The sequence below is a fragment of the Bombina bombina genome, chromosome 2, assembly GCF_027579735.1.
Source record: "Bombina bombina isolate aBomBom1 chromosome 2, aBomBom1.pri, whole genome shotgun sequence".
In the NCBI taxonomy this organism is placed as follows: Eukaryota; Metazoa; Chordata; class Amphibia; order Anura; family Bombinatoridae; genus Bombina; species Bombina bombina.
The window spans coordinates 731,777,974-731,791,385 of NC_069500.1; the positions used below are offsets into that span (position 1 = coordinate 731,777,974).

Consider the following 13,412-nt stretch of genomic DNA (forward strand, 5'->3'; position numbering starts at 1 on the left):
AGGTGGAATTGAACAATTCTAATTCCCTCCAGACACTAACATTGGTGTCACTGGAAGAAAATAAAGGGAGCCCTACACACATAGGACTATACTGGTATATTTAAATACAAATTGGGACTGTCCAGGTTCATAGTGCTGTATCACTCTGTCTTACACACACACACGTGAAGAGTTATTCATGGATTTCTGAAAGATATCAGTGTTCCAATGTAGTTATAGCTAATTTAAAAAAAAAAATAGTTTGGAAAAAGCAAGTGCTACTTGTACATATTGACCTATAACTTGCAAAAAAAAGCAAAGAACATGTAAACATTGCATATTTCTAAACTCAAAACAACATTTAGAAACTATTTAGCATGGGAGTTTTTTGGTGGTTGTAGATATGTAAGAGATTTTGGGGGTCAAAGTTAGAAAAAGTGTGGGTTTTTTTCAATTTTGTCATCAAATTTTATAAATATTTTTCATAGTAAATTACTGTATATGATACGATGGAAATAATGGTATCTTTAGAAAGTACATTTAATGGCGAGGAAAACGGTATATAATATGTGTGGGTACAGTGAATAAAAAAAGAGGAAAATAACAGCTAAACACAAACACAGCAGAAATGTAAAAACAGCCCTGGTCCTTAATGGTAAGAAAATTGAAAAAACATAATTTATGTAAGAACTTACCTGATAAATTCATTTCTTTCATATTAGCAAGAGTCCATGAGCTAGTGACGTATGGGATATACATTCCTACCAGGAGGGGCAAAGTTTCCCAAACCTCAAAATGCCTACAAATACACCCCTCACCACACCCACAAATCAGTTTAACGAATAGCCAAGAAGTGGGGTGATAAGAAAAAAGTGCGAAAGCATATAAAATAAGGAATTGGAATAATTGTGCTTTATACAAAAAAATCATAACCACCACAAAAAGGGTGGGCCTCATGGACTCTTGCTAATATGAAAGAAATTAATTTATCAGGTAAGTTCTTACATAAATTATGTTTTCTTTCATGTAATTAGCAACAGTCCATGAGCTAGTGACGTATGGGATAATGACTACCCAAGATGTGGATCTTTCCACGCAAGAGTCACTAGAGAGGGAGGGATAAAATAAAGACAGCCAATTCCTGCTGAAAATAATCCACACCCAAAATAAAGTTTAATGAAAAACATAAACAGAAGATTCAAACTGAAACCGCTGCCTGAAGTACTTTTCTACCAAAAACTGCTTCAGAAGAAGAAAATACATCAAAATGGTAGAATTTAGTAAAAGTATGCAAAGAGGACCAAGTTGCTCCTTTGCAAATCTGATCAACCGAAGCTTCATTCCTAAACGCCCAGGAAGTAGAAACTGACCTAGTAGAATGAGCTGTAATCCTTTGAGGCAGAGTTTTACCCGACTCGACATAGGCATGATGAATTTAAGATTTCAACCAAGATGCCAAAGAAATGGCAGAAGCTTTCTGGCCTTTTCTAGAACCGGAAAAGATAACAAATAGACTAGAAGTCTTTCGGAAAGACTTAGTAGCTTCAACATAATATTTCAAAGCTCTAACAACATCCAAAGAATGCAACGATTTCTCCTTAGAATTCTTAGGATTAGGACATAATGAGGGAACCACAATTTCTCTACTAATGTTGTTGGAATTCACAACCTTAGGTAAAAATTCAAAAGAAGTTCGCAACACCGCCTTATCCTGATGAAAAATCAGAAAAGGAGACTCACAAGAAAGAGCAGATAATTCAGAGACTCTTCTGGCAGAAGAGATGGCCAAAAGGAACAAAACTTTCCAAGAAAGTAATTTAATGTCCAATGAATGCATGCGTTCAAAAGGAGGAGCTTGAAGAGCCCCCAGAACCAAATTCAAACTCCAAGGAGGAGAAATTGACTTAATGACAGGTTTTATACGAACCAAAGCTTGTACAAAACAATGAATATCAGGAAGATTAGCAATCTTTCTGTGAAAAAGAACAGAAAGAGCAGAGATTTGTCCTTTCAAAGAACTTGCGGACAAACCTTTATCTAAACCATCCTGAAGAAACTGTAAAATTCTCGGAATTCTAAAAGAATGCCAAGAAAAATGATGAGAAAGACACCAAGAAATATAAGTCTTCCAGACTCTATAATATATCTCTCTAGATACAGATTTACGAGCCTGTAACATAGTATTAATCACAGAGTCAGAGAAACCTCTTTGACCAAGAATCAAGCGGTCAATCTCCATACCTTTAAATTTAAGGATTTGAGATCCTGATGGAAAAAAGGACCTTGCGACAGAAGGTCTGGTCTTAACGGAAGAGTCCACGGATGGCAAGAGGCCATCCGGACAAGATCCGCATACCAAAACCTGTGAGGCCATGCCGGAGCTACCAGCAGAACAAACGAGCATTCCTTCAGAATCTTGGAGATTACTCTTGGAAGAAGAACTAGAGGCGGAAAGATATAGGCAGGATGATACTTCCAAGGAAGTGATAATGCATCCACTGCCTCCGCCTGAGGATCCCGGGATCTGGACAGATACCTGGGAAGTTTCTTGTTTAGATGAGACGCCATCAGATCTATTTCTGGAAGTTCCCACATTTGAACAATCTGAAGAAATACCTCTGGGTGAAGAGACCATTCGCCCGGATGCAACGTTTGGCGACTGAGATAATCGGCCTCCCAATTGTCTATACCTGGGATATGAACCGCAGAGATTAGACAGGAGCTGGATTCCGCCCAAACCAGAATTCGAGATACTTCTTTCATAGCCAGAGGACTGTGAGTCCCTCTTTGATGATTGATGTATGCCACAGTTGTGACATTGTCTGTCTGAAAACAAATGAACGATTCTCTCTTCAGAAGAGGCCAAGACTGAAGAGCTCTGAAAATTGCACGGAGTTCCAAAATATTGATCGGTAATCTCACCTCCTGAGATTCCCAAACTCCTTGCGCCGTCAGAGATCCCCACACAGCTCCCCAACCTGTAAGACTTGCATCTGTTGAAATTACAGTCCAGGTCGGAAGAACAAAAGAAGCCCCCTGAATTAAACAATGGTGATCTGTCCACCACGTTAGAGAGTGTCGTACAATCGGTTTTAAAGATATTAATTGAGATATCTTTGTGTAATCCCTGCACCATTGATTCAGCATACAGAGCTGAAGAGGTCGCATGTGAAAACGAGCAAAGGGGATCGCGTCCGATGCAGCAGTCATAAGACCTAGAATTTCCATGCATAAGGCTACCGATGGGAATGATTGTGACTGAAGGTTTCGACAAGCTGAAATCAATTTTAGACGTCTCTTGTCTGTCAAAGACAGAGTCATGGACACTGAATCTATCTGGAAACCCAAAAAAGGTTACCCTTGTCTGAGGAATCAATGAACTTTTTAGTGAATTGATCCTCCAACCATGATCTTGAAGAAACAACACAAGTCGATTCGTATGAGATTCTGCTAAATGTGAAGACTGAGCATGTACCAAGATATCGTCCAAATAAGGAAATACCACAATACCCTGTTCTCTGATTACAGACAGAAGGGCACCGAGAACCTTTGAAAAAATTCTTGGAGCTGTAGCTAGGCCAAACGGCAGAGCCACAAACTGGTAATGCTTGTCCAGGAAAGAGAATCTCAGGAACTGATAATGATCTGGATGAATCGGAATATGCAGATATGCATCTGTAAATCTATTGTGGACATATAATGCCCTTGCTGAACAAAAGGCAAGATAGCCCTTACAGTTACCATTTTGAACGTTGGTATCCTTACATAACGATTCAATATTTTAGATCCAGAACTGGTCTGAAGGAATTCTCCTTCTTTGGTACAATGAAGAGATTTGAATAAAACCCCAGCCCCTGTTCCAGAACTGGAACTGGCATAATTACTCCAGCCAACTCTAGATCTGAAACACATTTCAGAAATGCTAGAGCTTTCACTGGATTTACTGGGACACGGGAAAGAAAAAATCTCTTTGCAGGAGGTCTTATCTTGAAACCAATTCTGTACCCTTCTGAAACAATGTTCTGAATCCAAAGATTGTGAACAGAATTGATCCAAATTTCTTTGAAAAAACGTAACCTACCCCTACCAGCTGAGCTGGAATGAGGGCCGCACCTTCATGTGGACTTAGAAGCTGGCTTTGCTTTTCTAGAAGGCTTGGATTTATTCCAGACTGGAGATGGTTTCCAAACTGAAACTGCTCCTGAGGATGAAGGATCAGGCTTTTGTTCTTTGTTGAAACGAAAGGAACGAAAACGATTATTAGCCCTGTTTTTACCCTTAGATTTTTTATCCTGTGGTAAAAAAGTTCCTTTCCCACCCAGTAACAGTTGAGATAATAGAATCCAACTGAGAACCAAATAATTTGTTACCCTGGAAAGAAATGGAAAGTAGAGTTGATTTAGAAGACATATCAGCATTCCAAGTTTTAAGCCATAAAGCTCTTCTAGCTAAAATAGCTAGAGACATAAACCTGACATCAACTCTGATAATATCAAAAATGGCATCACAGATAAAATTATTAGCATGTTGAAGAAGAATAATAATATTATGAGAATCATGATCTGTTACTTGTTGCGCTAAAGTTTCCAACCAAAAAGTTGAAGCTGCAGCAACATCAGCCAATGATATAGCAGGTCTAAGAAGATTACCTGAACACAGATAAGCTTTTCTTAGAAAGGATTCAATTTTCCTATCTAAAGGATCCTTAAACGAAGTACCATCTGACGTAGGAATAGTAGTACGTTTAGCAAGGGTAGAATAGCCCCATCAACTTTAGGGATTTTGTCCCAAAATTCTAATCTGTCAGACGGCACAGGATATAATTGCTTAAAACGTTTAGAAGGAGTAAATGAATTACCCAAATTATTCCATTCTCTGGAAATTACTTCCGAAATAGAACCAGGAACAGGAAAAACTTCTGGAATAACCACAGGAGATTTAAAGACCTTATCTAAACGTTTAGATTTAGTATCAAGAGGACCAGAATCCTCAATTTCTAAAGCAATTAGTACTTCTTTAAGTAAAGAACGAATAAATTCCATTTTAAATAAATATGAAGATTTATCAGCATCAACCTCTGAGACAGAATCCTCTGAACCAGAAGAGTCATTAGAATCAGAATGATGATGTTCATTTAAAAATTCATCTGTATAAAGAGAAGTTTTAAAAGATTTTTTATGTTTACTAGAAGGAGGAATAACAGACATAGCCTTCTTGATGGATTCAGAAACAAAATCTCTTATGTTATCAGGAACACTCTGAACATTAGATGTTGATGGAACTGCAACAGGTAATGGTACATTACTAAAGGAAATATTATCTGCATTAACAAGTTTGTCATGACAATTAATACAAACAACAGCTGGAGGAATAGCTACCAAAAGTTTACAGCAGATACACTTAGCTTTGGTAGTTCCAGCACCAGACAGCGATTTTCCTGAAGTATCTTCTGACTCAGATGCAACGTGAGACATCTTGCAATATGTAAGAGAAAAAACAACATATAAAGCAAAATTGATCAAATTCCTTAAATGACAGTTTCAGGAATGGGAAAAAATGCCAAGGAACAAGCTTCTAGCAACCAGAAGCAAAGAAAAATGAGACTTAAATAATGTGGAGACAAAAGCGACGCCCATATTTTTTTAGCGCCAAATAAGACGCCCACATTATTTGGCGCCTAAATGCTTTTGGCGCCAAAAATGACGCCATGTCCGGAACGCTGACATTTTTGGCGCAAAAGAACGTCAAAAAATGACGCAACTTCCGGCGACACGTATGACGCCGGAAACAGAAAACATTTTTTGCGCCAAAAAAGTCCGTGCCAAAAATGACGCAATAAAATGAAGCATTTTCAGCCCCCGCGAGCCTAACAGCCCACAGGGAAAAAAAGTCAAATTTTTAAGGTAAGAAAAATGATTGATTCAAATGCATTATCCCAAATATGAAACTGACTGTCTGAAAATAAGGAATGTTGAACATCCTGAGTCAAGGCAAATAAATGTTTGAATACATATATTTAGAACTTTATTAAAAAAGTGCCCAACCATAGCTTAGAGTGTCACAGAAAATAAGACTTACTTACCCCAGGACACTCATCTACATGTTTGCAGAAAGCCAAACCAGTACTGAAACGAAAATCAGCAGAGGAAATGGTATATATATAAGAGTATATCGTCGATCTGAAAATGGAGGTAAGAGATGAATCTCTACGACCGATAACAGAGAACCTATGAAATAGACCCCGTAGAAGGAGATCATTGAATTCAAACAGGCAATACTCTCCTCACATCCCTCTGACATTCACTGCACGCTGAGAGGAAAACCGGGCTCCAACCTGCTGCGGAGCGCATATCAACGTAGAATCTAGCACAAACTTACTTCACCACCTCCATAGGAGGCAAAGTTTGTAAAACTGATTTGTGGGTGTGGTGAGGGGTGTATTTGTAGGCATTTTGAGGTTTGGGAAACTTTGCCCCTCCTGGTAGGAATGTATATCCCATACGTCACTAGCTCATGGACTCTTGCTAATTACATGAAAGAAATGGTCTGGTCACTAAGGGGTTAAAGAGAAGCAAAGTGAAAAGGTTAAGCTTCTAAAGGTCCCTTCTATTAAGAGGGCAACACATTCATTGCTTACTGCTCCTAAGTGGATCAAGTAAATTAGATTTGTATAAAACTGTATTTTCTACAAATTAATTTATATACAGTAGAAATAAAATTATTTCTAAATGAAAAATATTTGAGCCGTTATATCTCCATAATGAGTAATTGCTTTTCTTTTTTTACTAGCACACTATGCTCATTCATATATTTTTCTGCTTAAGAATAAATGTTGATAACTTTTGGATTTACTTGCACAGCATCATGTATTTATTTTATGGTGTTTTTGTTTCTCTTTTCTGTGAAATAATGTTAAAATAGGTCAATTCAAATAATTTAAGTTTACATTTCGCAATATATTTATTACCTCTAGAGTAATTACTGCCCCAATAGCCATGGAGTACATATCATACTCAGCAACTTGTTTACTCAGTGAAGAACTCAACTTTTCCAATGCTTCTAAATATTGTTTAAGAACTTTGTTGCCAAGGTTAGAGAGGGTCTCTGAGGTATTTCCGTCCACGTAAAGTTGAATCCAGTTCCCATGAGATTTTTCTGCTTGCTTAAATTGCACAACCCCGGCATCTTTGATAAACAAAAGAAAACAGTAAAAACAATCTATTCTTCCATTTGTGTCATAAATCAATTAATTACAATGGTTCTTGGTACTATATTAAGCCTAATGCACAAATTGAACGAAAATGTTTGCAGTCGAAATTAGGTTAATTGCTGCAGCGATATGCAAATCAAACAAATAATAATAACAAATCAGCAATAACAAATCACAATGTTACGATGATATAAAACAGTGTTTTTTTATTACAACAATGAATCAGACTAAGCAGTGAGTTATAGAAATCATTGCAATAATTATTATTCATCATTTTAAAAAGGATTTTTTGTATGTATTTATTTTTTAAACTTCATGTGTGCATGGTTCATTTATTCCTGTCTCAGAACCACAAGGGGCTGAGGTCTCTACAGGAAAGTAAAGGAGTAACTTTTTATTTGAAGTACTGCTAGAAGATTCCTATAATAGCTGCAGTCAGTCTATTGCCATGCTCAGTAGAGGACTTTTGCTGTAAAATAATATGACAGTAGAACTTAAGTTATGCAAAAGTAGCTCTCATATATAGCCGCAGGCAGTGGCTACACTGAGAATTTGAGTATTTCTCAAATTTGCTCATTTAGTAAGAAAACAAGTAAGCTGTTTGCTGTTTTTTAATACAATCTGTTTCTTTTTGTTGATTTAAGATTTTTTTTTTACTAAAGGAGTAATGCTTCATATCCATTTTTAATAATAGAAAACAAGCAACAACAATGGTGTATCTATTACTCGACAATGCAATAAAATGTGACTAACCTTTTTCATAAGCCTCTAAGTTTTCCTTCAAAAGCCTGCAAAGCTGATGTCCATTTAAATGTAAAAAACGCAACTGTTCCCTTATTGTCATTTTGCTTATAACAGGATGTAGAAGTTTTCCCAAACTGTTCCTTGGAATTGGCAAGCCAAGGCCTACTGCTAAAGTTACAGCTAAATCTGTCTGCTGTACGATTTCAGGCGCTTTAACTGTACCTAAAGGAAAGGAGTAAAATAAAAATGTGAGAATAATAAGAACTATGAACTGTGCCACTAAATGTAGAAACATTTTATTAAATGGAAAGTTTGTGCAGATTCTTAATGATCACTTAAGATTCCAAATGATCCACAGCAAAATGCAAGCAAATAGAAAAGCAGTTCTAAAAACATAATTTATGCTTACCTGATAAATGTATTTCTCTTGTAGTGTGTTCAGTCCACGGGTCATCCATTACTTATGGGATATATTCTCCTTCCCAACAGGAAGTTGCAAGAGGATCACCCAAGCAGAGCTGCTATATAGCTCCTCCCCTCACATGTCATATCCAGTCATTTGACAGAAACAAGACGAGAAAGGAGAAACTATAAGGTGCAGTGGTGACTGGAGTTATAATTTTAAAATTTAGAACCTGCCTGAAAAAGACAGGGCGGGCCGTGGACTGAACACACTACAAGAGAAATAAATTTATCAGGTAAGCATAAATTATGTTTTCTCTTGTTAAGTGTGTTCAGTCCACGGGTCATCCATTACTTATGGGATACCAATACCAAAGCTAAGTACACGGATGATGGGAGGGACAAGGCAGGGACATTAAACAGAAGGAACCACTGCCTGTAGAACCTTTCTCCCAAAACCAGCCTCCGAAGAAGCGAAAGTGTCAAATTTGTAAAATTTGGAAAAAGTATGAAGTGAAGACCAAGTTGCAGCCTTGCAAATCTGTTCAACAGAGGCCTCATTCTTAAAGGCCCAGGTGGAAGCCACAGCTCTGGTGGAATGAGCTGTAATTCTTTCAGGAGGCTGCTGTCCAGCAGTCTCATAGGCTAAACGTATTATGATACGAAGCCAAAAAGAGAGAGAGGTCGCCGAAGCCTTTTGACCTCTCCTCTGTCCAGAGTAAACGACAAACAGAGAAGAAGTTTGTCTAAAATCTTTAGTTGCTTGTAAGTAGAACTTCAGAGCACGTACCACGTCTAGATTATGCAAAAGACGTTCCTTCTTTGAAGAAGGATTGGGACATAATGATGGAACAACAATCTCTTGATTGATATTCCTGTTAGAAACAACCTTAGGTAAAAACCCAGGTTTAGTACGCAGAACTACCTTGTCTGAATGAAAGATCAGATAAGGAGAATCACAATGTAAGGCAGATAACTCAGAGACTCTTCGAGCCGAGGAAATAGCCATCAAAAACAAAACTTTCCAAGATAAAAGCTTAAAGTGAAGGTAAAGTTAGAGAGGTCTTTTTGAAGTATTGTACTTTTAAACATATGAAATACAGAATCGCCAAGTTATTTTTAAAAAAATATTACTTATTATTATAATATTGGGCTTTGATTTTTCCCTACCGTTCCGTTTTAAACTCCTCCTACGAGCCATTTCCTGATTTTTCATATTGTGACGTATAGAGCAGTCCCACCCGCTCTATACGTGTCTACAAGGCTCGTGCACGGCGAGTATACGATTTGCGCATGCGCATTAACTCGTTGACATCAACAATGCGCATGCGGTAATCCCATCCTGTGTGTATTACAGCGCATGCGTCATTCGTCTTGGCAACATAGTATTGAATGAATAGCAATATTCATTCATTACTATATTGTGCGATAGAGATAGCAGCTGCTTTTTTAACCTTCCCTTCGTTACGAGTTACAGAAAGTGTAAATATGCATATGCAGTTCAATGTATTATGAAATGTAATTATACTAAAATAAGAGACATCATATTATTGAGAACGTTATATTAGCGATCACACTAAATTCAATTGATACTTTTGCTCCTTCAAAATTACATTAGCCAATGGAAATAGACAATTTTTAACTAGTTAAGGGTTTTTTTGTTTTAATTGAGCCTCTCCTGTTAAAAATGAGGTCATGTATAGTTAAAGTTAAAAAATATGGTATCCGGAATTTCTATTACAGGTTAATGTAATCATTGTTTAGTAGTCTAAATGCTTGTGGCTGTCTAATAGTAACCGCTTTCAGCTCAGTAACTGAGAAGGTAGCAAAATACGATTGCACTGCTTTAAATAATAAGACATTCAGTTAAGCAATTGTTACATGTAGTATTAATATCCCTTTTAAGTCTCAAAGTATGCTTTATTATAAGGATCAATAGTTTTTAAGATCATCTTACCTCTAACAATATTGACATACGCCAATTAGCAGCAGCATTGTGGATCAGACTGTGCTGCTGTAAGATACAGCTAATTGTTTTCTACTGCGCTGTCTCTCTCAGTTGTATAACTAACATTCAGTCTTAGTAACAAAAACTGGTGGTAATACAAATAAGTAATAGTAACTGTCAGATTGCCTCAAGAATAAGGGGCTAACTTTGATATAAAATATCTAAGTAATCTACTTATGATATATGCTAAATAAATTTATTACCCACTTATTCTTAGCTGCAAGACCTTACATCGAACTTGTGCAGTCTGAAAACGCTGGATCATCACTATTGTGGCAATATTGAACCAATTTAATCATACTATATTATACTCTATAAATATAAAAAGATAATTTCAGTATAAGGCTGTAAATTTATACACAGTATATAAAGGCATATTGCCTTAAGAATTTTAAACTACAGTTTCTAAGGAGCATATTAATAGAAATACAGTCTACTTGATACAACCTGTGTAGACAAGTTAAAGAAAGTTCTGTATATCTGGTAATTTTAAGAATATTTTTTCTGAAGTACCACAATACATTAATAATATACAAGGATATACGAAATCCTATAATAACCAAAGGTTATATTTTACCTTTGCAATAACTTACTGAATGCTAATAAGCAACTGCTATCCTTCCCACAGACAGTTAATAGACTGTTACACTGTACAGCCCAGTAATTCCCACAGTGATCACTACTAGTTAACACTAGAATTAAGCTGTATAACGATTCAAAATCCAGTATAAATCTAAAAGCTGCAGAGAATTACCTCTGCAAATCTTATAATACAGTTTTTTGATTTGCACGATTTTTTTGCTAAACAAATAGTTAATACAGCCGTTTGCAATGATCTTATTGACCGCAAAATCATTAGCATTTTCTAAATTTTTTATTTATATTTTACACTGCAGTTATTATTTTTTGTTTATCATAGATATTAAATAATTATTTATTATGTTTATTAGCTTTAATGTGCTAATTTATCAGCACTTACAGAAGGCACGGTTGCTGATTTATCAATACATTATTTTAAAAAAAATATATATTTGTCATTTTATATTATGTATTTTGTATTACTATGTTTGATTTCAAGTTGGTTGTAAGAAATTATAAGATCAATAGCTATGTTTTTGGTCCGTTAAACATTATTCAAGTTTTATGTCTGCCAAAACATGAATTTCATTTTATAATTTAATACTATAACTATAAATAGAGTTAAAACCTAAGTTTTAATTGAGTACCATGTTTTATATCTCTTACTATTATAGTTCTTTTCTGAAATAAAATGCAATACGTTTTTAAATATGTTTTTGATATTCTTATATTGAATTGAATACAAAACTATATGTATAAATTAATGGATAGAATGTGTTATAAGTAGCGTGAAAGCATATCCAATGAATGGATTTAATTAATTAATTTCAAGTTTAAAAATAGTTTTTATTACACACCAATTGATTAAATCATAGATTTAAAAAAAAAATTTTGGTTGGATTTTATGTAAGTTATTTGTATAAGATTGCTATTGTCTTTTACAATAGTACTATATATGATATGTTCTTATATCGTTTAACAGACAATATGATAACGATTTATATGCAAAGAGTAATCCATATTAACATATTAATATTCATAGTTATTCTAAGATTTCATATTAATATTATGTTATAAATATTTAAATTATATAAATAATATGTTGTTAGAATTATAGAGAATTGCGGCAGACATTTACATTGCTTATGAACTTAGTTTATTAAAAGTAAATGCCAGACAAAGATGCGCTTATTACAATTGAATATACAATTGTTGCAGGCTTTGATACTGTTGCAGTTTCTCTGAATAATAATGTTATGTAACCCTCTCTGAAATACAAAGTTTGTATTAAGCATGCGCGAAACGGGGCCGCGCTCGCCTTGCCAGTGTGAGAGATAACTACTAACGCATGCGCATAGCGTATAAGACAATGCTGACGTCAAATGACGGCCGCCTAACGGCCTGAAAGTCAGTTGGCTGGTGAAATAACGTGACCAGCATGTTAAAAAAAAGAAGGAAAAAAAGGTTGATTTCTGATATAGCGAGATGCAAAATAAAAACGAAGACAACACAGGATCAATGTAAAAATATACATTTTAATGAATGAAAGTGCCATTTTTTTTTCCTTATATGTATAGGATTTAATTCAAAACGATTGAACTTTACCTTCACTTTAATATCAATGGAATGAAGGGGTTCAAACGGAACACCCTGAAGAACTTTAAGAACCAAGTTTAAGCTCCACGGAGGAGCAACAGCTTTAAACACAGGCTTAATTCAAGCCAAAGCCTGACAAAAGGCCTGGACGTCTGGATGCTCTGCCAGACGTTTGTGTAAAAGAATAGACAGAGCTGAAATCTGTCCCTTTAGCGAACTAGCGGATAAACCCTTTTCTAAACCCTCTTGTAGAAAAGCTAATATCCTAGGAATCCTAACCTTACTCCATGAGTAACTCTTAGATTCGCACTAATATAAATATTTACGCCATATCTTATGGTAAATCTTTCTTGTCACAGGTTTCCGAGCCTGTATTAATGTATCAATAACCGAATCCGAAAACCCACGCTTTGATAGAATCAAGCGTTCAATTTCCAGGCAGTCAGCCTCAGAGAAATTAGGTTTGGATGGTTGAAAGGACCCTGAATTAGAAGGTCCTGCCTCAGAGGAAGAGACCATGGTGGACAGGACGACATGTCCACTAGGTCTGCATACCAGGTCCTGCGAGGCCACGCAGGCGCTATCAGAATTACCGATGCCCTCTCCTGTTTGATCCTGGCAATCAGCCGAGGTAGCAACGGAACTGGTGGAAACACATAAGCTATGTTGAAAACCCAAGGGGCTGCTAATGCATCTACCAGCACCGCTCCTGGGTCCCTGGACCTGGATCCGTAACAAGGAAGTTTTGCGTTCTGGCGAGATGCCATGAGATCCAGATCCGGTTTGCCCCAACAACGAATCAGTTGAGCAAATACCTCCGGGTGAAGTTCCCACTCTCCCGGATGAAAAGTCTGGCGACTTAGGAAATCTGCCTCCCAGTTCTCTACGCCTGGG

General features: G+C 36.3%; 1 protein-coding gene across 1 annotated transcript in view; it reads right to left on the bottom strand.

Moving 5' to 3' along the window:
- The window catches only part of PIGG (phosphatidylinositol glycan anchor biosynthesis class G), a 413,115-nt gene that overhangs the window by 257,357 nt on the left and 142,346 nt on the right, over positions 1-13,412 (bottom strand). Inside the window, exons 6-7 of the mRNA XM_053702752.1 lie at positions 7,943-8,155; positions 6,947-7,164 (exon numbers count right to left, since the gene is read on the bottom strand). Of these exons, the coding sequence (XP_053558727.1) occupies positions 6,947-7,164; positions 7,943-8,155 (431 nt within the window). The remainder of the gene's footprint in view (positions 1-6,946; positions 7,165-7,942; positions 8,156-13,412) is intronic.